Raw genomic sequence first — 22,672 nt, 5'->3', positions numbered from 1 at the left:
TGGAATTTTGACAGAGAATTCATTTTTTTCAATCTAGCAATTAGCACCTTGTATAGAGTATAGGCCTCAGTATTCACCATCCTTTGGCATAATTCACTTTTGAGATTGCAACCAAATGAAATTTAATCGTTCATTAAAGTTTCTAACTTGTTTGGCTGGTCACTACAACATTTGTAGAACTAAATCATTTATTGTATACATACTTCATCTGCAACCATTTATGCTTCTTTAATAATAAAACAAGAATGCTTGCACAGATAAGTAGTCTCCAGAACCCGGCACTGAGATCCTTGTTAAACCAGAACAACCATGTATCGGTGGTTACAAATTGTTTTTCTTTGCATGTCTATAATTTTTCCTTAGCCATATACAGATGATTTGTGTGTCATGTGTAACTGATTCATTAATTATGCACGTAAGTATTTTGGAATAATTAAGAAAATGTGGGGCAAAAAGAAAGTGGCAGTTATGTTATGGGAAGAACATGGGAGGCTTATCGACTACCCACTAATCTGAAATCTCGTTATTCCGTTTCGGTTCTTTTCAGAACAGTCATATGCAGACTCCACATTGTTAAAGGAAGGCCAATGCTATGAGTTATTTGTCGTTTCTCACTACGAAAGCCATTATAAAAATTGGTAACGTGAAGATGAAACTTTAGCAGACCTTCCACTATGGTTTCCTATTATATATAGAAACTTAAGCTTTTCGATTCTGCATGCACTCCAAAGGCCAAACTCAGTTAAACTTATTGCAACTTGTGCTCTAGTGCTCATATAGTGCTCACTTCTGCTACAAAACCACACACACTGCTTTATTTCTACTCCTCAAAACTCAGCCTCTAATTAGTCACTCAAAAATTAAAACTACTAATTTCATTCTCCCAGTTGTTGGCAGAGAATGACTGAGCCAATTGGTCTCAGGTTTTCTAAGTTTTAGAGTCTCTTTCCTCGTTTCTTTTGCTTCGACTAGTTTTCCTTCTTTTAGAGTGTCTTTCAGAATGAAGCATTCTCCTATTTCACCACTAGCATTCTCTATATTTTTCCTTACTTTATTTCTTCTGGTCCAAGCTAGGCATCATTCTCATACAAAACACAAACACTCACATTCTCATAAATCTTCTAAACATTCAAATCCTGCACCTCCTTACCCTCCTCATAATAGCAATGCTTCTGTGGTTTTGGATGTACGAACATTTGGAGCTATAGGAGATGGAAAGACAGATGATACAGAGGCATTTAAGATGGCATGGGACACTGCTTGCCAGAGTGAATCCGCAGTTAATGCTATTCTTGTACCTCAAGGTTTCTCTTTCCTCATTCAGTCCACTATCTTCACTGGTCCTTGTCAAAGTTTCATGGTGTTGAAGGTAATAATGTATACTTATTTTGCAACTTTTTGCCCCTTTGTTCTTGCATTTTTTAAGGGTAAAGTTTACTAATGGATTTTTCTGGGTCAAATATGTGGATAAGGTTGATGGAACTCTTATGCCACCTGATGGACCCGAATCTTGGCCAAAGAACAATAGTAGGCACCAATGGTTGGTGTTTTATAGAATCAATGGAATGTCACTGGAAGGAAATGGTTTAATAGATGGGAGAGGAGAAAAATGGTGGGACCTACCCTGTAAGCCTCACAAGGTACTAATCAATTTCAATGTCTGCGTTATTTTTTCAACAATTTGAGTCCTTCATGCAGCCTCTAACATAACACCATGTTCCCTACCAATAATTGTCTCAGGGACCTAATGGGACAACACTCCCTGGACCCTGTGATAGCCCAATTGTGAGCCTTCAAACCCTTTCTTCCATTTACATCTTCTATATAGTTCGCGTTGTGATTGAGCGTAACTCTGCATGATGCAGGCAATAAGGTTTTTTACGAGTTCCAACTTGACTGTGCAAGGACTAAGGATAAAGAACAGCCCCCAGTTTCATTTCAGATTTGATGGCTGCAAAAACGTCCACATAGAATCAATTTACATAACAGCTCCAAAACTTAGCCCCAATACTGATGGAATTCACATAGAAAATACAAATGAAGTGAAAATATACAATTCTGTTATTTCTAATGGTTAGGCACCTAAAACTCTTCTAACTCTTCACTGCTTTTGCATCAAAAGACATTATTAATGTTTGTTTGGTGAATTATTATCTTCCAAAGGTGATGATTGTGTATCCATTGGATCCGGCTGCAATGATGTCGACATTAAGAACATTACATGTGGACCTGGTCATGGAATTAGGTAACTATTGTTTGGTTTCAGAGAAAGTTTTATTCTCCTCATCTGTTGGCTTGTATGACATAGCTGTTATCTGTATAACTTATGCAGCATTGGTAGTCTGGGAAATCACAACTCTCGAGCCTGTGTTTCAGACATTGTGGTGAGAGATTCAGTTATAAAAATGACAGAAAATGGGGTTAGGATCAAGACTTGGCAAGGTGGATCAGGATCAGTGTCTGGAGTGACATTCAACAATATTCATATGGTCGGTGTAAGAAATCCAATCATAATTGACCAATTCTACTGCCTCACAAAGGATTGCACCAACAAGACCTCTGCAGTATCTGTATCAAATATTATTTACACAAACATAAGGGGTACTTATGATATAAGGAGCCCCCCAATGCGTTTTGCTTGCAGTGACTCTGTCCCATGCACCAACTTAACACTCTCAGAAATCGAGCTTCTTCCAGCTGAAGGAGACATAGTGCATGACCCTTTCTGCTGGAATGCGTATGGAGATTTGGAGACACTAACCATTCCACCAGTCTCATGCTTGCTCGAGGGCACTCCTCAATCCGTGTCAGACTTTGACATAACTCGTTGCTGACCCACTGCATAGGGCAAAAATGTGACCTTGTACATAATTCATTACTTGGAAGTGATTAGGCCATTAGGGAAATACATACCATGATGTTCACTCTAATTATCTTGTGATTGTTGAGGAGTTGTGTTTTTTATACTCCTCCCCAATTGTAAACTATATGTCGTGTGATTATTCTGGAATGCTTGGCGTTTGAACTTAATTGCTTCATTCATTGCTTGTACATGAGCTTCAATTAAATCCTGATTACAAATTCAAAGGACGTAGTTAACATGTTTGAAAAAAAGACACTTAAAAATGTGTCTTCTGTAGTACACAGTATTATCAACACACAATTTTGTCGCAGAGCTTTATGGTTATAGATACTTTCTAACAATCAGATATTGAAATTCATCAGACAACTTGTCATAAATAATTTTCTACTCATTCCTCCCACATGATTTTCAATATGAATATATTTTGTTTAAAAAGTTTCTAGTTGCATAAGAAAGCATAAGATTTGGTTGTAAAAACTCCATTACTTTTTATCAATAAACTGTGATTAAGTGGGCTGATGAAGGGTCTAGAATAGCTTTGCATACCTGACATCCCAGTATCCCCATTTTTCACATCTCTTTGTGTCCATTGGATATATATCCTATATAAGAAAGAAACAGTGCAGTTGAATTGTTTATGAATGGTACCACGCTATTTTAGCAAACCAAAAGTGTGAGACTTGCTGAAGTTGCTGTTTCTTTTTATAGAACCTAATGCTTTAACAGAAGCACCAAACTTTTGTCTCCCACGGAAAGTTAATAAAACATGGTCCAGGATGAATGATCAGTTCACTATATATTTAATCAGAAACTTGAAGAGATTCCAATACCACCTTGGCATTTGTGTCTGCATGACGATGACTGACAAGAGTGTAAACAAACAAAAAGAATGTAGTTAAATATGGAGTGAGTTCCGGAAATCAAAGCAGAAAAAAGTAGTATCAGATATAATATAACATAGTATTTAGTGAGCGTGAGTGATTTCAAGAGGATTTGTACCCCATCACCCTGCTTCACAAAGTTGGGTGTAGTCAAATTCCCTTTTCAGTCATGCATACTCAGTGGCCACGCCAATCATAGGTCATACTCTTCTTAATTAACAACAAGATGTTATATATGTATCTGCATCAAGAATTATGCAGACCGAACTTAAACACAGACCAAATCGACTCACATTGTCATTTCAAATATATAAAATAAATCAGAAGACATATCAAAGGACATCTTCATATATCAGCTAAGCTTTTCTTCTCTTAAGTCAAGTCATGTCATATAATCTTATACCATTCAAACTAGGGCAGCTTTATTTTGTTGATAGCTCTCTTTATAGACTTAATGTTCTCAACATCTAACGAATAACTTTTTTTTTCCACATCGTATAATTAATTAGGTGCTGCAGTCAGACACTTATACCACCCCACTAACGTCTTAATTAGAGATTCTGGTGAGATCTCCAAAAATATAGTTCACAAGAAAATATCCTCAAGTTAAATCAACTTTTTTTGTCTTTAATCTTGTTTTGCTGAAATTTGTTAATAGGATGAGAAAAGAATCAATGAGTACGTGTGAGTGTATATATATATCAAATGCTTTACAAAATAACAATTTCAGCATTCTTCTTTCTTTTTTCTGCTCCACTTCTGTAGTCCACTGATTATTGTTTTGCAGTGCAGTGAACATTCTTCTTTCAAATCCAGTTCACTTCATGATTGTTCATTCTGCATACCTTTTCTGCTGCAATTACAGAACCCATTTTCAAATTTCCTTAAAGTTTTCTTCCATTGTTCAGGATCATGTGTTCTCACGACACGAGTCACAAAGATCGGTTACAAGCAATTAATGCACATACACGTCTAACCAAACTCTGAAAAGCCTTTTCCAAGAAATAAGAGGTGACTACAACATATTTCTATATCAGTGCTACTGAACGAAGATATAATACTTTTGAAATGATTTACAACTAATTAACCTGATTTCATTGGCTCGAGATAGTTAGTGTAGCATAGGTATTGAGTCTAATGAGTTGTGAGTATATGTTGTTTTTGTGTAGGTATGGCTTTCTTTTAATTTGTTTTTGTGTTCCTTTTGTAAAATGGCTGCAGGTTCCAAGAAGGAGAAGGTGCATTAACTCCTGAATGATTAATGAAAGGACGTCGCATGAATGTGGGTATGGAATAAAGTTCAAACTATATAAAGCTAACAAAAAAAGTGAGAAAAGAATCTAGGACATTTTATGGCATCTCATGATTCCCACTGCAACTGGATCAATCTCATAAACTAATACTTTATTTCTTATTTTCTTATAAATGACATCTAAAGATAGCATACAAATACCACTTTCCATAACCATGATGATGCTTGATGAGACTGTTTGGAAAAGAAGAAAAAGCAGAAAACAAAAGAGAGGCAGAATGAGAGCCATAAAGAAAATGAACACAGAGAAAGGAGATCGTGAAATATCATTGCCCTTTTTTATGCAGGAAATAAAAAAATAAAATAAAAGCTATCATTCTTTTCTCAATGTACATGAAGCCATTGAGGGGATAGTGGATATTTCTGGGCACAATATGTGGATGTGAAGTGGAGTGTGTTGACTAGCTAGTAGTAAAAATGATGAGATAAGATGAAAGATTCAGAAACAAAATGCATGGTGCTAAGAATTTGGATTCACCATTTAGTCCACGAAAAGTTTGCAATATATTATGATTCAATCTGATAATAATTCCATCTGTGTCTGAGGATTCAGACTAAGTAAAATGAATGTGACTCAATCTAAAGTCTAAAAGCATACGTAAAATGAATATCAGAGTTTAGGTAGCTACTACCACTCGCGACTGTAACAAATCTAAATCCTATTGTCGAAGGAGTCATATAGTAATATCAATTTTAGATTCCTTTTTAACAGCTTTAATCAGACTCAATTAACTACGTCCATAAACTAATTAAACTTGTTCTCAAAGTCTTCTTTTACATATGACATCAATTATTCCGTGGCAAAGATCAAATGGACTGGATCACAATCAAATCGTAACGATTGAACTGTTACCATCTTAAATAAAAAAAAGTTACATCCTGACTAATGACTATAGATTTTGGCCAAATGATAAGTGCGATTCAATGATTGATATTAGAGCCAAGATTACACACAGTTGCAAAGATTCCGAGAAGGACTTTGGTCACCTAATGGTAATTTCCATGGTAACTAAATATACATTATCTTCAATAAGGCTCCTTTGCTCATGAGACACAACTCAGAATATTTAGTTTCTTTGTATAGCATCCTATTGTCTGGTCGTTGTGACTTTTGAAGAAAGCATTTTTGTTTGTAGACAAAAATTTTATTTGAATGGTGTTCTATGTTTGATTAAAGCAACTTTATGTTTTTTTATTCACTCAATGATGAGAAAGGCATTTTCATCCTTCATCTTCGGAAGGGAAATGGTCTTGTGAAATATGAAAACATTAAATTTTTATATTTGTAAAAAACAATATGAAAAAATAAAATAGTAAATATAGGGTGAATGTAAAAACTTAATAAATGTCTTGCTATTCTTTACTAAAATAATTGTTTCCTGTTGTTAGAAGTTTATCATAATTTATGATTTGTGACATATATATATATATATATATATATATATATATATATATATATTCTAATTGTACTATTTTGAAATATTTTTTTTAAAAATTATTTGTAATCTTGAATTATTTGGTATTGGTAATAAATTTTTCATAAAAATACATAGAATCTTGTTAATTTGCAACTTCCTATATTTTTCACATGGTTTTATTACGTGCCCCTTTATACGTTTTTACATGTCTAGATAAATTTTTTTTACGTTTTCTTATATAGTTTCATATTTGTGAGATTTTAATAATTTTAAATAGATTTTGGGTAACTTTAGTTCTTATTGTTTCAAATAAGAATTTCTTATTTAGTATAATGAAATAGGATAGCGGGGTAGAAATGCGATATTCTTTTTTAATTATGCTTCTTTTTTTTTCATTTCAAAAAAATAATAATAATAAAGCATTAGACAAAAGTTGTTTAATTTTTTTAAGGAAAGTGTTATTAATTGTTTAGAATTTCATATTATGATGTTGCTTTTTAAGTAGAATTAAACTGAAGTTTCTTAAAAAATATCTCAAACTTAAATTTAAAGAAGAAAAATAATCTTTAGTTTCTTAATAAAAATTAAAAATTAATATGAAGCGAACTTACATAAAAAATGTATTCAAAATTGTTTTGCATATGATTAAATCACAATTATCATTTTTAATTTTAATGATTCTTATATTTTAATGATAAAGTTATTAAAAAAACTTAAATAATGAATCAACAAAGTTAATTATGTGCCTATATATAAAGTTTAGTTGGATTAATTCATTATACACTCTAATAAAAAAATTGGAATCCAATACAGAAGAAAATTGAATTGAATTAGGTAAGATTTATACATTCCTTTTATTAGATTGAATCAGTTTAATTCACTCCCTCCCCTTCGAATCAAACTACATTTTCCCTATAGTCTGAAGAACAATTATTTTTAAGTAACTTTCTATTGGCTTAATAATTTAGATCCTCGACTTTATAGTTGTTGGGGCCACATCAATAATTATTTCTCTTCACTCACCACTATATATTTTTCTCAATTCATTCCTATTTTCCTTTTTCAATAAATAAATTTTAAGACACTCATAATTTGTTCAATCCTAAATCATCATTATCGTCTCTTTTTTATGTTATTTCGACAAAGGAATTTCAAACAAAATATATGTACTTTTCCTTCTCTCAAAGGAATCTTCTTCGTATATATAACAAATATTTAGTCCATGCACAGTGTGCTTCGATGTGTATACGAATCTTTTGCTTTTTATCTTCTTGTTCGTATATTACGGAATATGATTATTCAGTCGTTTATATTTATCTTTACCTTTACATAAAAATGTTGATTTTAGAAATTAGTTAATGCGTTGAAGTATTTTTATTAACAAAAATAAGTTATAATATTTTAATATACTCTCTAACAATTTATAATGAAAAATAAATATATTATTTGAATCTCCCAAACGGTATCGCATACACACTTATATACGTCTTTTTAATTTAATCCTCACTCGGTTGTGATATGCTGTGCTTTTTCTCAACGCGTTCTTTTGAATCAATTGTAGAGGTGTTGACAATTTGCACTGGGCAAAACACTTACAAAAAAATTATTGGATTAGATTTAATTAAGTTTTTATTTATTTATGATAAACTCAATTCAACTTAATCTATTCTTAAATGAATTTAATTGGATTGAAATAATAACGTCAAATTTTTGATTATTTTATTTTAAAATAATAATTTTTAAGTATAAATTTAATTAAAACATAGCATGATTTAAAAAAATAGAATTTAAAAGTTTAAGTGAAACTTTGTTAAAATTATTTTAAAACATGAAAAGAATGAGTTGAGTTAGATTTAAATTATTAATTTAAACCTTATTTCATAAACACTTCTACTAACTTTTGAGTTTACAAGATTATTTGAATTAATTTAACAATGTAACCATTAGTTATTTAATTTATTTCATCATTAATCTAATGTGAAAATGGGTGAATATTAAATCGTTTAAAGAAATATATATGATAAAACAAAGAAAATAAAATAACATATAAATTGTACATTGAAATATAAAATAATTAGAACTGTCAAAATAAGTTGGAATCCACGAGTCAATTTAATTCACCATGGGTTCAAGTTGGGTTGAGTTGAATTTTTTTTTTACATTTTAATACAGGTTGATTTTTGACCCGACTTACCTAGAATTTGGCTCACACGGGTTGAGCCGGGTTGGTGAGCAAACCCACAAATAAAGAGTCACATAAGTGTTTTTTGTTAAATTGGATTTTACATTTGGGTCATGTTAGATTATTTTTTTAGCAACATAGATAATTTGTATTTTTGTGATTTTGGTTTGTATTTGGATTGTATTAAAATTTATTTAGATTTTAATTAGAATTATAATTTAGTTTTGACTGAAAAAAAATTAAAAATTTGTATTTTTTTAATTAAGTGAACTGTTAGTCAACTAGTTTAATCCATTAACCCGTGATAGACCAGATCAAATTTAAATTTGTTTGACTCGTTAAATAATCTAAATTAAGTTAATTCACTAAATAATCAACCGTGATAAGCGGTTAATATGTTACCTATTTTAACAACTCTAAATATAATTAATTCATTATTTTTGTAAAAAAAAATATTACAAAAAGAAACGCATCACACCCGGGACAAGGTAGAAAAAAAACAGTGACGTGAAAAATTATACGTCAGGTATCAGAAAGAACCATTTATGTGGCATTGTGTTCTGTTTAAGTTGTTGCGTGTCTCACATTTTAACATCATCATCTGCGTCATTAATACGGTGACGTGACTCCAATTCACACCACACCCAATCTTTCACTTTACTGTTATGCCCTTCTCTTCTGTCCAACCAAATATGGGAAAATACCTAAGCACTCAATTCCAATATATTATTGCAAAAAAGAGAAAAATACCAAATCATATCCTCACTTTATTCTATTCTAAATTAGCATTTACTAACTTACAATAATTATATCCTGTAAATATCTGAGTTTTAAAGAAAAATATGTGTCTACCATTTTAAAATAAAAATTAGCAAAAACACATTAAAATCTTTTACATCTCTCATAAATTATTATACCGAGTTGCACTATACCATTATTATATTACCAATCCAATCATCACAAAAAAAAATCATAAAACTACATAAAAAATAACTAATATTTAAATAGGATATAGAGAAGTATAATTCAATATATATATATATATATATATATATATATATATATATATAGATAATTTACATCATTACACATTCTCAAGTAAAAATAATATGTATTACATGACAAATTGCAATTGACACATTTTAACATATAAATCTCATTATACCATCTCATGATATTTTAATATAACTCGACGATATTTAATATTTATATTAAACATGTATTAGTAAAAATTGACATTTTCTTTTTAATTTTTTCTAAATAATTTTGGTATAGAAATCTTAGCTCTATGGCACCATACTAGTTCTTTTATATGAAAGCATATACACAATGAAAATGAAAATATACCATTTTATCAACAATTTTATAATAAATGCAACAATATAACTTAAATAAGTATATCCATCCTCATATGATTCAATAATCAAAATACACCAATTTTACATTCAAAACCTTCTAACTTCATCTAACATTTTTATAATCCAAATTTCATTTAGATTCAAAAACAGCTATACTTCAGATAAACCAAAACCTCATGTATCTTCAAATTAAATAAATTTAAACATCAATCCACATTATTCATCACATTGCAACATATCTAAATCAAATTAACTAAATAGATGTAGGTTATTAACTCCCTTTACTTATAAATATCTTAATTCTTAAAAACAAATTCAAGAAAAAAACTTCTTAGAATACGGGATGAATGTCTCAATCAACTTTCTATTAAACATATAAAACACAATTCAAAATTCTGAGTGGCAAATCCTATTTTAAAGTTAATATTTTAAATTATGTACTGGACGTACTTTATTTCAAGATAACGATATTTTAATCTATTGTTTCTATTTCTAACTTATTATTTTATTCACTTTTTAATTAATTAATTTTATTTTTTTAATAATATGACGTGATCATCTAAAAATAATTAAAATAATAAATTAAAAGTGGATAAAAATATTTATTATTTTTATTCTATTTGATGATGCCGATGTTATAAAAGGAAAACATAGTATAAGTTTCCAATTTGGCAGTTGCCAACTACTATCCCTCTCTCTACCAGGACGTACACATTGTTTTCATTCTCTTCTTCCTTCTTCTTATGTTCTTTCTTTCTGTTAGTTAACTCTGGTTTTCCTGTTATATATTACGCAGATTCATGGAAGACAAAAAGAGAAAGAGAAAAGACGAGGAGAAGGAAGAAGAAGAAGAAGAAGAGATGATGAAGATGGAGGAGTTTTACGCGCTTCTGCGGAGGTTCCGAGACGCGCGTGATCGGAGACGAAAGGAGTTGGAGGAAATAGAGAAGAGTGAGAAGAAGAAGAAAATGGCGACAGAGCAACACAGTGGTTGGGTGCCATCATTCGAGTGGGAAGATTTCACAAACGAGGTTGAATTCAGAGGACAACAACCTTTGCATTTCACAACTCCATCAACTGCATCTCCTTCGCCTCGTACCACTCGCAAACAACGTAAGAACGACCAACATCACCTGCATCATAACTCTCTCGATCTCAACCTCGCTCTCTAATACCTCATCCTTATTGTTTTACCCTTTTTCTTCCATAACTTCTCCATCTATGAATCTCAACATTATAATATTTCTGTAAATATTTTTTTTTAAATGTCTTAAATTTGATTTTAATTATTTTAAAACACTTTTGTTTAAATTTTACTCCTCTAAAACCATTGCTTTTCTTTTCTATCTTTCCTTTTGTTCTTTCTTTATTGTACAAAGAAATAAAGACACGGAAGGCAATCATAGAGAAATTTATATTCTCTTCAGCCTTAAACCTGTACCAACATCTGTAAAGCATATATAATCATAATTGTGGTTGTTAATTATATTAATTAATCAGTTTACATTTTATGCTTGTATTTTAAAGTGGCATAAACAAACTATTTTCAGGTTAAAATGAGAAGTGATCGATGTGTTGGTAAAAAGTCTCTATCCAACTCATATTACATGATTGACACATCAGTAAATATGATTAGTTATTATCGTTTTTTTATGTGTAAAAGAAAAAACTAAATCGAATGTATATGTGTACATAATAATCAGTTTATTCTTGAATCTTGTGTCATTGATGGTTAAATATACCTTAATTTAAAGTCTCGCAAACTGAGTCACATCACATCACATCAGTTTTGAAGAAAATAAATCACCAAAAATAATCACTTCAATGTGTTTAATTCGTCATCTAATTAATATATTTAAATTTTATTCAATTGAATTTAAAGTGATTCGGATTGAATCAATATTTCAAATTTATATCTACTTTTTGTTGATATTTTATGATTTTGATGAAGAAGTTATATTTGAAGAATTATAATTTATCAAAGAAGTTTTATATATATTAACTATTCAAAATTTATATTTTTTAATTAAATCTATATAATTTTATTTTTGTCGTTAATTGATGAAGTTATCTTGTTTTACTATTCTACTTGGATGTATTCATGTGTCAATAAAAATATGAGATTTTGTAATTAATATAAAATTACATTAAAATTAATGTAGGACGATAAATAATTTTTATTACCTAATATTATTTTATATTAACTATAAAATTTTACATTTCACACAATACATAAAAATAAATAAGCAAGATAACAAAACAATGTAATAATTTTATTATAACTCAATTAATTAAAAATTAAACTACAAAAATTCAATTAAAAAATACCAAAATTTTGCTCTCAAAACTATTTTTTCTTAACGAAATTCAATTAAGAATACTTAAGCCTACTAAATCTATCATACATCATAATTTATGATTAGATAATAATGTAAAAACGTATGTACCATTTATGAAAAAGAAAAAAGAGTTAATATTTAAGTTTGTTAAAAAAAAAAAAGGACCGGTGGTTGTAAGGAAGTGAGTTTGTGATGAGAAATTGAGAAACTTTGGTGTTGGTGGTTACTAAAACCGTAGGACCCATATAGCAGACAATTTCTCGTTCTTACCACTTCATGTAAGATTTTTGTTTTCTAATTATTTTCCCTATATCTTTCTAGTCTCTTCTACAATCATATCAAACTTATAAATATTTATTCACGCTATCATTTTGAATTGTACAAATTATGCACTTAGAAACATTATAATTGGATACATGCATTTCTCCACTTTTTTTAAGTAAAAAGTTTTATTTTTATGCAATAATTATGACGTTTTTGGTCGAATAAGGATACCATGTAAGCATGCTTGACCCGAAATAAAAGAGAATTATTTTCTAAGAGTTTGAAAGGTGTAAAAGACAAAATTAACCCTGTAGATACCTAATTAAGTTTCATATGTGTAGAAGCAAACTAGGAGCGACAATGTGGGTTAGCTCGACATGTTTAGGTTCGGCTCACATTTGGTCCGCACAATGTAGGCTAATCTGCTTCGTCCCAACGTGGGCTGAAATGTTTGGCCCTTCCTGGATAACTATGGGCTTGCTGACCAGTTTGCTTTTGTTTTATTTTTTTAAATTTTTATGATAAGAGTTTTAATGTTCAAAAAATTAGAAAACTTTAAGAAATTCACAAAATTAAGCAAAGACTTTGGAGGAATTTGATGATAAATTGATAATTTAACATTTTCATCATGTTCGTACTATGACATACACGTCTATTCTTTAAATTTTAACACAGTAAAAAATACATAATACTTGTATTTTTCAATCATATAAAAATTTGAAATGTTAATACAAGAATTCATAAAAAAAGTATCTAATATACACAAGAACAATTTTTTTATTTTTTGTTATTATTATTTTTTATTTATGCGAACTTACGGGCTAACCCGCATGAACCGTGGGCCAATGTGAATCTGTGAATTCATTATCATAACCTGCTCCACGTTATTTTTACGGGCCTGTGAATTGACCCGATGGATCAAGCTCATATTATGGAAGGGACAGTTTTTAGCCAAGCTAAAGTATGATTTAACATTTATGGAGGTGCAGAAAGAAAGCATGGGTGGTGGTAAGAGAAATATCAACAAATGGGCTGCATTATGAAAATCTCTTCATTCGGCTTTGTGTATTGTCCTCAACCACAGAAGCCCGAAGTTGCATATTTGCTTTACATTGTATAGTCAAAATCTAATCCATGAATAAAATAATTTGTTCTTCCAAAATACAATAAACTTTAAAAGGAAAGCTGGGAATGAATTTTTTTTATTAGGAGAATATGTATCTATTGTTTACGTGTTTCAGTTGAATGGAGTACACTTGATATAGACAAAGAAAACGAATCATGAAAACAAAAACAGAACATACCCAACAAATTCATAGTTTAATTAATTGAACGTGCACACTAATGTGTAACAAGAAAAATAAAAATAGAAAGGGTTTATATTTAACTTTTGAAATAATGTAACCCTTAGAAAATAACTATCATGTATATTAGGAAAGAGAATTACTTATTTAAAACTTCAAACTTCATTTTATATTTCAGCAAACTTATTTATTTTCTAGTATTATACCATGTTTAATTAGAGATGTCAAAAATATCCGTACCAGCGGGTATCCGCGGATAAAACCCGCGACGGGTAAGAAATAGATATTAAAAATGGATACATGTTACCTGTGGATACGGGTATTTTTGATACCCGCATGTTAACGGGGCGGGTACGTGTATCATAGTATTCGTACCCGTGGATACCTGTACCCGCTAAACTTTAATTCAGAAAAATACCCTTATATATATATATAATATATATATATATATATATATATATATATATATATATATATATATATATATATTAGTAAAAAACATCATGAGTCTTCATTCAATAATGGTGGTCAAATTCTTACCCGACAAAGGAGTAAATTACTTCCAGATAATGTGGAGACATTTATGTGTCTCTAAGACTGGTTATGGACCAAGATGGAAGGTAATGAAATTAACACTTTTACTTATGTATTTTAATTAAGTGATTGTTAGAAATGTTTACTAAACTTCTTATGTTTTAAGGCTCTTCTAGATTAAAATTGGACAACATGAAACTTTATACAATGTTGCAAGAGGTGGACATTGATGAAGTTAGTAATTTTTTTAATATTTTATTCAAAATAAACTACGATATAAATTGATAGTGATTTTTTATTTGTTTGTTTTTCAACAATCAATCGGGGAAAGTGAACTTGTTGATCCAAACACTAATTATGGTTAAATATTTATTTTTTAAATTATTTTTGTAAATACCCGCGGGTACCCGTAGATACCCGCAAATATGAAAAAATAGACGGGTACCCGCATAACGGATACCCGACGGATATGGACACGGATACGGGGCGAATATTTATCCAGTGGGTAGGGTACGGGAGAATTATTACCCGTACCCTACCCGTCCCGTTGACATCCTTATGTTTAATGTTCTGTTAAAACTTTAATAATATAAGTAATTGTCCCTCGCATATATAATTAAAATCTCTTCTTATCAATTTAATTAATGTCCAGTGATTTCAACAAGTGAGTGACATTTTTAATGATTTAGTACATGGACTAAAATCTATAAATTTAAATTTGATTAAACTTCTTGTAAATTGAGTTTGCAAAATAGCTCTTCGTTGTCTTCATTTTTCAAGACAAATTAAGACAAAACTTAGTCAATAATTGGAGTTAACTAAAAATTGAAAGCAGATACATTTTTAATTTTTCTTTAACTTTAGTTGGGCCTTTCAATAAACTGAACATGCCACATGCCTTTTTCTTTACAAAAAACGTTTTTAAATTCTTATGGTTTTAACTAAATGTGATTCGACTGTATTTTTACTGCTGAATTTGATCCTTAGATTTTAAAGTATAAATCCCTCATAATTTTTAAAAATATAATGAATTTTTAAAACAGTGGGACGAAAGTAGAAATACTTTGAGCTTTAATTGACAATTCAGAAGCTAAAAAATATTATTTTTCTTTTATAAAATTCATTTATATCCATTACAAGTTATAGTTACTAAGATTTTTTTTCTTACAGCAGTTACTAAGAAGAAAAAAAATATTCTTCTTATTTCTTTCATAATTTATTACATCAGTTACATATAATCCTGAAACATGATTTTGCTTCAAATAAGCATAACGATTCCGGATAATAAAAGATGGACATAAAATGATATATTTTTTTCATTATGACACATATTCCTACCTAATCTAATTATTGGAATTACTTCTTTCACTTTTCAATTTAAGTAATCTACAGAGACAAGGTTGGTATGGGGGGATTTTTTTCAATTAAAGAAATATTTTATTTTCTAGAAATAATTGTAATTTAAAAAAAAATGGATCTCCTCTCACACTATTAAGAGTGTAAGTGTTACATTTAGAAAAAAAATGAGGACATATACTTTCATTATCTTTAAGATTTTAAGTTAGAAATGATGTCATAAACTCATATTTCATTGGTGTTGTATTTTTCGATAATCTTATCTCGAAAGATCTAATTGTGGTATCAGAACCAAATGAAATTTGATATTTGAATAACTGGATTTTTAATTGTATTTACATTATAAATGTAAAAGGAAAATAATACTATGACTTTATTTTTTGACTTCCATCCTTAAGTTTCTGAAGTAGTTTAGTATAGACCATTGATTAATGTATCACTTTTTTTTTTTTAAAAGAATCAATAATTCACACTAAATCACATCAGGAGGTAAAATACGTGAATAAAAAATAAATTCATAGGATAGTTTTTCGATGTAAAAATATAAATATGAAAATTTGTTTTGTTTGATAAACGCGTATTCATGAAAAAGATACAAGTACAAAGATTTTATTCTTCTATGAAAAGTTATTTCGTTTTAAGGCACTATATTCTCTTACCAAAAGACAACACCATGTGAAGCATTATTTCTCTTCGCCATTACGAACCTAAAACTGTTTTTTTTTAGACTCACAGAGTTCTGCACCTTCCTTATTTTCTCTCTCTTGCATAATTATCATCACCAATCTTTTCAACACTACTTTCACCCAAGGAGACTAGCTTACTCCATTTCATTCTACCAGACAACAATCTAAACAAATTCTTAAAATTCATCATCGAAATAGTTTTCCTCAAAATGTTAAAAAACTTAACTTTCTCATAAACTAAAGTTGAACCGATGATGTAGTTACCAACCCTTTTGTTGGTAGCACTGGAACGAACTACTAGCGGGACCATGTCACAACTCATTGTGTCTCTGTATTTTCCAGTTACCCCAAAACAGATACCATAGATCCAAAAAAGAAAGTTGACTCTGATTTCTACCTATAACTGGTATGCACACTGAGCTGCATTAAATGTCGTGCATGTGTGTGTGGCTCTCTTTAACTTTGTGACTCACTGTTTCTATAGATAGGTGACAACTTATCTGCTCTTTATAGTTACACATTTCATGTTGCAACACTTTTTCTATAACTAGTGTTTGTGCTAAAACAAGATGTGTCAAAATCTCAGTGCTGTTTTGTTTGTATGTGTAATTTGAGGATGATGAAGCACTGGGATTTGGTGGCTTGAAGGGGTGCCAGCCTTGTGTGGTCTCAAATTTCGACAGTGTTACTTTCAAATGATTTTTGACAACTTCACATCTTACAAAGCCTCTTGTAGTGGTCCATGGTCAACTGAGGTGTCATTTCTTGAATAATCCAATTCTGGTTTAATTATGCCCCCAATGGGTGATGCAAAGCCACTTCTGTTTTGTCTTTATAACTGGATGTTACGTTATTATTTCAGAGCTTTTTGGTGATTGTACTCAAACGACAGAGATCTTGGAATCATTAGACAGAGATGTTACCTCTTTAAACAAAATGAATGAATGAACCCCACCATGGAACAGTAGAATAGCATAAAACATTACCATTGCTTGTTTCTCCACGCTACTACTTCCTGAAGTTGACGATGTGAGCGAGCCACCACCCTCTTCTTTTTCTTTGGATGTGCGATCGGAAATCGATTCTGCTCACGGACTCTTCTTTTTGCTTTTTCTCCACCCCTTTTAAAAGCCTCTTTTCCCAAGTAAACTCTTCTCGTTTTCATTTTGTAATGATAGCCCTTTTGACCACCAATAATAAAACATGAATCTTATTGATTTCACCACACTGCTATCACCAAAAACGTTACCCCAAAATTTAGTCCACACACAAAGAGGACATAAACACCACTCACATGGTTATCTTCATGCCATGCTATTGGACTAGAATTCATTCCTTTCTATAGTCATTCTTACAGTGGCTATGATACCACTGTAAGATTTTTTTACAATGAGAGACACAGAGATTAGGTATCAATAAGTCATGATATAAAAGATCAGCATACTACTTTCGACTTAAAATCTTAAATTTATGGATCTTTTTATTTATATACTGGTTAGTTATCTTAGTTATTTTTAACCCATGCTTGAAATTCCTTAGAGTAGATTCTTCTCTGAATTTGAAGAGAAGTATTAGTATACTAAGCAATGGAGGGATATGAATCATAAAATCCAGTTGTAGAAAATAACCCATCTGAAATAAGACAAGACTCAAACTAGTCACAATTTATTGAAGCAAACTTGTGATGATGATATACATTTGCACAAATATAGTAACATTCACTGGTACAATTGACTTAGGAAAGCGGCACACTTTGGTTACATATCTCATATCTGTCGTATACGGGACAAGGAAAAGGACTTTACAAGTTACAACCATGACAAGAAAAATTAAAGAACAAACTAGAATGGAAAAGTAGCAAGAAATAAGCCTCCTAAATAGTCCTTCTAAGACATACGACTGAAATCTTCTATGATTAATACTTAGTTGTGGTCCTGCTGTTTTGAATCTGGATTAAGAGGTGTTCTTCCCAGATTTGATAGTCTCACTTCACCAGCTTTTGGACTGAGGGGACCCCTTGCACCAGATCGAGGACTTTGCTCAGTTTTGAGCTCACCCACTCGTGAACTAAATGAGAGACGTGGGCTTAGATGGCTTTTAGGATCAGTTCTTGGTGTTGGGGTGGAGCTTGTGATCTTTGGACTGCTAGTGTGCCTAAACTCGCCACGGCTTCTTGTGATAACTTCATCTAGGATCTCACCTTCTCCAACATGAGAAGCACCACCTCCAAACTCTGATTGCTGTTAGGACAGTTGAATCGAATATAAGTAAATGTATCCACAAAAACATATATAACAGTCACTCAAATGTGGATTATCATAAAAGACAACTTATATGTAATTCGATTGATGTTTTTAGCGTTGTTCTTCAATCAGAATTGAAGTTTTAATCTTAGTAATCTGTGTTAACCTTTATTATGTTGATAATCAAAGTGAATCTTCACTTTATGGTTTAAAAACAGTACTTAAAACACAGGAGAGTGTGTATATAAGTTTTGCTTATCATAAATTTAAGCTAAGCTTGTTGTATACGAAAAGAAATCGTACTGTTGCAAGGTTGAATGGCAAAGCTGTTTGCTCTTCATACGCTGCTGCATCCAAGTCTTGAAGGTGTGCCCCCTTGAAAAATTTGGGGAGAAAGTACTGTCTTACCGGAACTAAGAGCATGATCATCATAGGGAACATGACCCCCGCGATAGGAACCCATGTTAGTCCAAAACATACAAGAAGGTAGATGGTTTGGAAAATGGTGAATGTTGCTATTGTCTTGAAAGGAACTGTTTCTACAAAAGTAGCATGGTAATCCTCAAGAACCCTGCACTCAAAGAAGAAATTTGTTGATGATAAGAGCCATGGAACAGAGGATTGAACAGTAGAAGGATAAAAGAAATACAAGTTTTTCTTACTTGTATCTTCTGCTTGGAGCAGTGAAGAGCAATAAGATCCTTTCCCAGAATTGGTTTCCTGGCAAACTTTCAATGGCCATGAAGGCAAAATAGCCCCAAAGGACTGAGGTTGGTATTTTCTTGAGGACAGGCATGGCTGCAACGCATCCTCCCACCATTATTGCTTGAAACAAGTTACTCAGCCGCTGTTCCTTAACCTCCACAGGCAGCAAATCGTCTATTTCTTTCTCAACGTCAAATATAGTCTCATCTACCGGGGCATCCATGCTTCCCATACTAGTAGCTGCTTGAATAGTTGATTCTTTAAGTTCTTTTAGTCCTTGTGCCTGATCATAATAACATAGTGACATAAATAACATTATGTCATGTTCTAATACTTCAAGGATAAGAAGAAAGTTAGCATTCTTACTCGAGCAGAGGGATCCTGGTAAATAAGAGGCGTCTGCATTTGATGGTAGGCTTCTACCATGTTTCCATATAACTGTCCTAAACTAGCATTCTTTCCCATACTTTTTCGTGCGGCTACCACCAGTTTGTTCCGAAGCAACTGCACCACCATTGCTCTTTTTTAGTGTGACTTGTTGATATAGTGCTTAAAATTATAAATTAATTAGGAACAAATTGACAGAAACACTGATTTGATTACCTGATGTTTAAGAGTTGCAAGACTCTTTGTGTGCATTGGAGACTGTGGTATGACTCCATTTGCTGGAGGAATTCCAATAAGGCCACACATTAAGGTCTTCCCTCCAGAAAAAAAAATTGCCTTTAGAAGAATAATCATTCAATTAAATGTAAGTATGTACTACATAACAATTAAAGATTTTAAAGTAGTGAGTGCATGAGAGTTTAGCCATTAAGTATTAAATACGACGAATTAAAGTTAAGCGAGGAAGGAACACGAAGAACTGGCTCACCAAAAATCCCAAAAGGAGCAAGTCGTAATGGTAAGAAGATGGCTTCCTCAAATTGAACTCCTTCTGCTGGGAAAGCTGTGATGCTACACTGTGGTCAAAGTAATAAAGCACAGCAATCATGGTGGCTGGGATAAATGCTCCAATTATGTAGACAACAGGAACATGAACCATATCCTGTTATATTCATAACAATTAAGTACTTTTATCAGAAGTCCATTTGTGAGTAAAAAAATGGAGAATTAAAGAACAAGCAGTTGATTTACATGCCTTGACCACAGTCCAATTCTCATATGCACCCGGTGACCATGGATTCGGGCTGAAAAGGCGCCTTGGAATACCTTGTGGAACACTTCCAGAAGGCAGGTAGGACACACCTGTCCAAACTAGGACCATAAGTGGCACACCATAGTCTGCTATTAGGCTGCGAAGCCAACCTGTAACAGATTAATTGTTTCAGATGTCATAGTCCTCACCTAAAAAATTTAAGGTTTTGGAATTGTAATTTGTCTATGACATTGTGACAAACACTTACCACTACCATAACGCCATGACCTAGCCTTTCTGCTTCTTAGTGCAGTGAGGAGAAGGCCAAACGAAAGAACTAGAGCAAACATCCCGTTAGCAAACCTCCATGAAGGTAAGAACTGAATTGATTTTGGATTTTCTCGTTGTGGTATGCGAAACTCATCCACGAGTCCCTGAGCAATTACGACAGCAGGGTTTTAAATTAATTTGTCCAAAGTGCATTGCTAATTCAGGTACTAATATATGATTTGAATTCTTAGAATCAAGCAATAACAACAAATGAATGACAAGGTAAACTTCGATGACTGATCTTACTTTGATAGCTTGCTGCATGAAGAGCATTGCAATAAGCATGCCAAATAACTCTCCTGCAATACGGGTAAACCTGTTGATTATAGAGCAAGCTCCCAAGATGGCCAGGAGAAATAGCAACACCGCAGTCCAGACACATACCCTACAGAATCAGGTGAAAGGAAAAAAAAAGGGACAATGTTAAACCAGGATTTGATGAATGGTACTAGAATGTCGTAAAAACAAATACATAAATAAACAAAAACATATTCACCATCCAGTCCATGCCAGAAACAAATCCCGGCCCAACTCTGGTCTCTCTTTTGCAAAATTGAACATGAATGTGTACATGATGACGGTAGGTTCTGCCACTCCTAAAATCAGCAAAGGTTGACCTCCAAGGATTGAGTGTATGATGCCACATATCGAAGTGGATGCCAATGTTTGAACAGCAGTTAGAACACCGTCTGCAAGTGAAAAACAACAGGCACGCTTTATATTATTTTCTTTCTGATGAGAAAGAAGAGTACATTAAAGGTAGAATATTCTGTACCAGTGTCTCGCTCTAGTTGTTCCCGAATGAAATGACTGGTATTGCTGAAGCAAAGAATATGTATGTGGTGGGAGCCCAAATCCTGTAAAGGGATGTAAAAATTTGAGAAACATTGAAATCTTTGAATACATGTCCCCACTAGTAGCTAAACAAGATCAGCAATATATATATATACATACCTTAAACCTGCTTTGAATCCACCCGTCCAATCTTGCTTGTAGCACATCAACCTTCCTCGGAGATCATTCTTGATTCCTTCAAAGGGTACAAATGTTTCTTCCATATCTTCTTCCAAAGGGTCAAAAGGGAATCAATATAGACTTCCAAATAACACTGCCAATCAGAAAGCAACAATGTGTAGTTTACATGATTTTTGTTGTTTCCAATTTGTTTTGGCTAGATTTCTTGACAAGGCGCAATCAGAGGCAAAGCGAGGGAGGAAAATGGAAGAATGTGGGGACAAAGAAAACAAGAATTTAGCATGAACAGTGCAGTTTGGCCTGTGGAGACATATGGGAGAGTGAGAGATTGAATGGTGTGTGAATATGCCAAGAATCCAGCTGTACCAAAAGCAGGGTTTGGAACTCGGGATAGATGCTCTTATTGGTTAACACCAACAAAGAGCAAGTTGTATTGTATTGTATTCTTCTCGAGTGCTTCCTAATAACAACAATGTGTGTGAGGGTGGAGTATTTATAAGCTTTAAAAAGGCAAAGTATTCAAGAAACAAATGGAGGTAGATTTGGTGTGGAAAGCAGTGTGTGTGTGTGTGTGCCACTGACTTCGCTTGTAAAATGTAAATACAGATCAGTCCAATCTTTCCAGCTTCATCATCATCAACACTCCTTCAATGCTTTTTTTCCAAAAGTCAGCATCAAAAAATAATCTGGTCCCACATCGTTCAACAAAATGCAGAGTTCATAAAAAGAAGTACAGATTGAATCCTTTACAGAAAGTAGTAACTTACGCCATGCCCTCCTTAAC

The 22,672-nt window shown here is 32.0% G+C and overlaps 3 protein-coding genes across 3 annotated transcripts; 2 read left to right on the top strand and 1 right to left on the bottom strand.

Moving 5' to 3' along the window:
• The first annotated feature begins 707 nt into the window (after positions 1-707).
• On the top strand, positions 708-3,116 carry LOC114195545 (polygalacturonase At1g48100). Its single transcript, XM_028086055.1, has 6 exons — positions 708-1,369; positions 1,473-1,640; positions 1,741-1,785; positions 1,866-2,073; positions 2,164-2,245; positions 2,333-3,116. The coding sequence occupies exons 1-6, from the start codon at positions 1,001-1,003 to the stop codon at positions 2,832-2,834; spliced, it is 1,374 nt and encodes a 457-aa protein (XP_027941856.1). The 5' UTR covers positions 708-1,000; the 3' UTR covers positions 2,835-3,116.
• Positions 3,117-10,697: 7,581 nt separating this feature from the next.
• On the top strand, positions 10,698-11,311 carry LOC114162330 (protein NIM1-INTERACTING 1). Its single transcript, XM_028046185.1, has one exon. It carries the CDS (start codon positions 10,815-10,817, stop codon positions 11,184-11,186), a length of 372 nt encoding a protein of 123 aa, XP_027901986.1. The 5' UTR covers positions 10,698-10,814; the 3' UTR covers positions 11,187-11,311.
• A 6,819-nt stretch (positions 11,312-18,130) lies between these two features.
• On the bottom strand, positions 18,131-21,996 carry LOC114191619 (boron transporter 1-like). The gene is given in 13 exon segments (XM_028080917.1): positions 18,131-18,737; positions 19,044-19,311; positions 19,403-19,728; positions 19,812-19,949; positions 20,049-20,144; positions 20,320-20,493; positions 20,587-20,753; positions 20,852-21,017; positions 21,160-21,298; positions 21,410-21,602; positions 21,689-21,709; positions 21,712-21,770; positions 21,868-21,996. Coding segments are annotated over 13 exon segments (2,169 nt in total). The 5' UTR covers positions 21,972-21,996; the 3' UTR covers positions 18,131-18,419.
• Positions 21,997-22,672: the final 676 nt, after the last annotated feature.

The sequence above is a fragment of the Vigna unguiculata genome, chromosome 1, assembly GCF_004118075.2.
Source record: "Vigna unguiculata cultivar IT97K-499-35 chromosome 1, ASM411807v1, whole genome shotgun sequence".
NCBI classification, from domain to species: domain Eukaryota; kingdom Viridiplantae; phylum Streptophyta; class Magnoliopsida; order Fabales; family Fabaceae; genus Vigna; species Vigna unguiculata.
The sequence above is the reverse complement of the archived record's forward strand: the minus strand, read 5'-3'. Positions and strand labels throughout refer to the sequence as shown.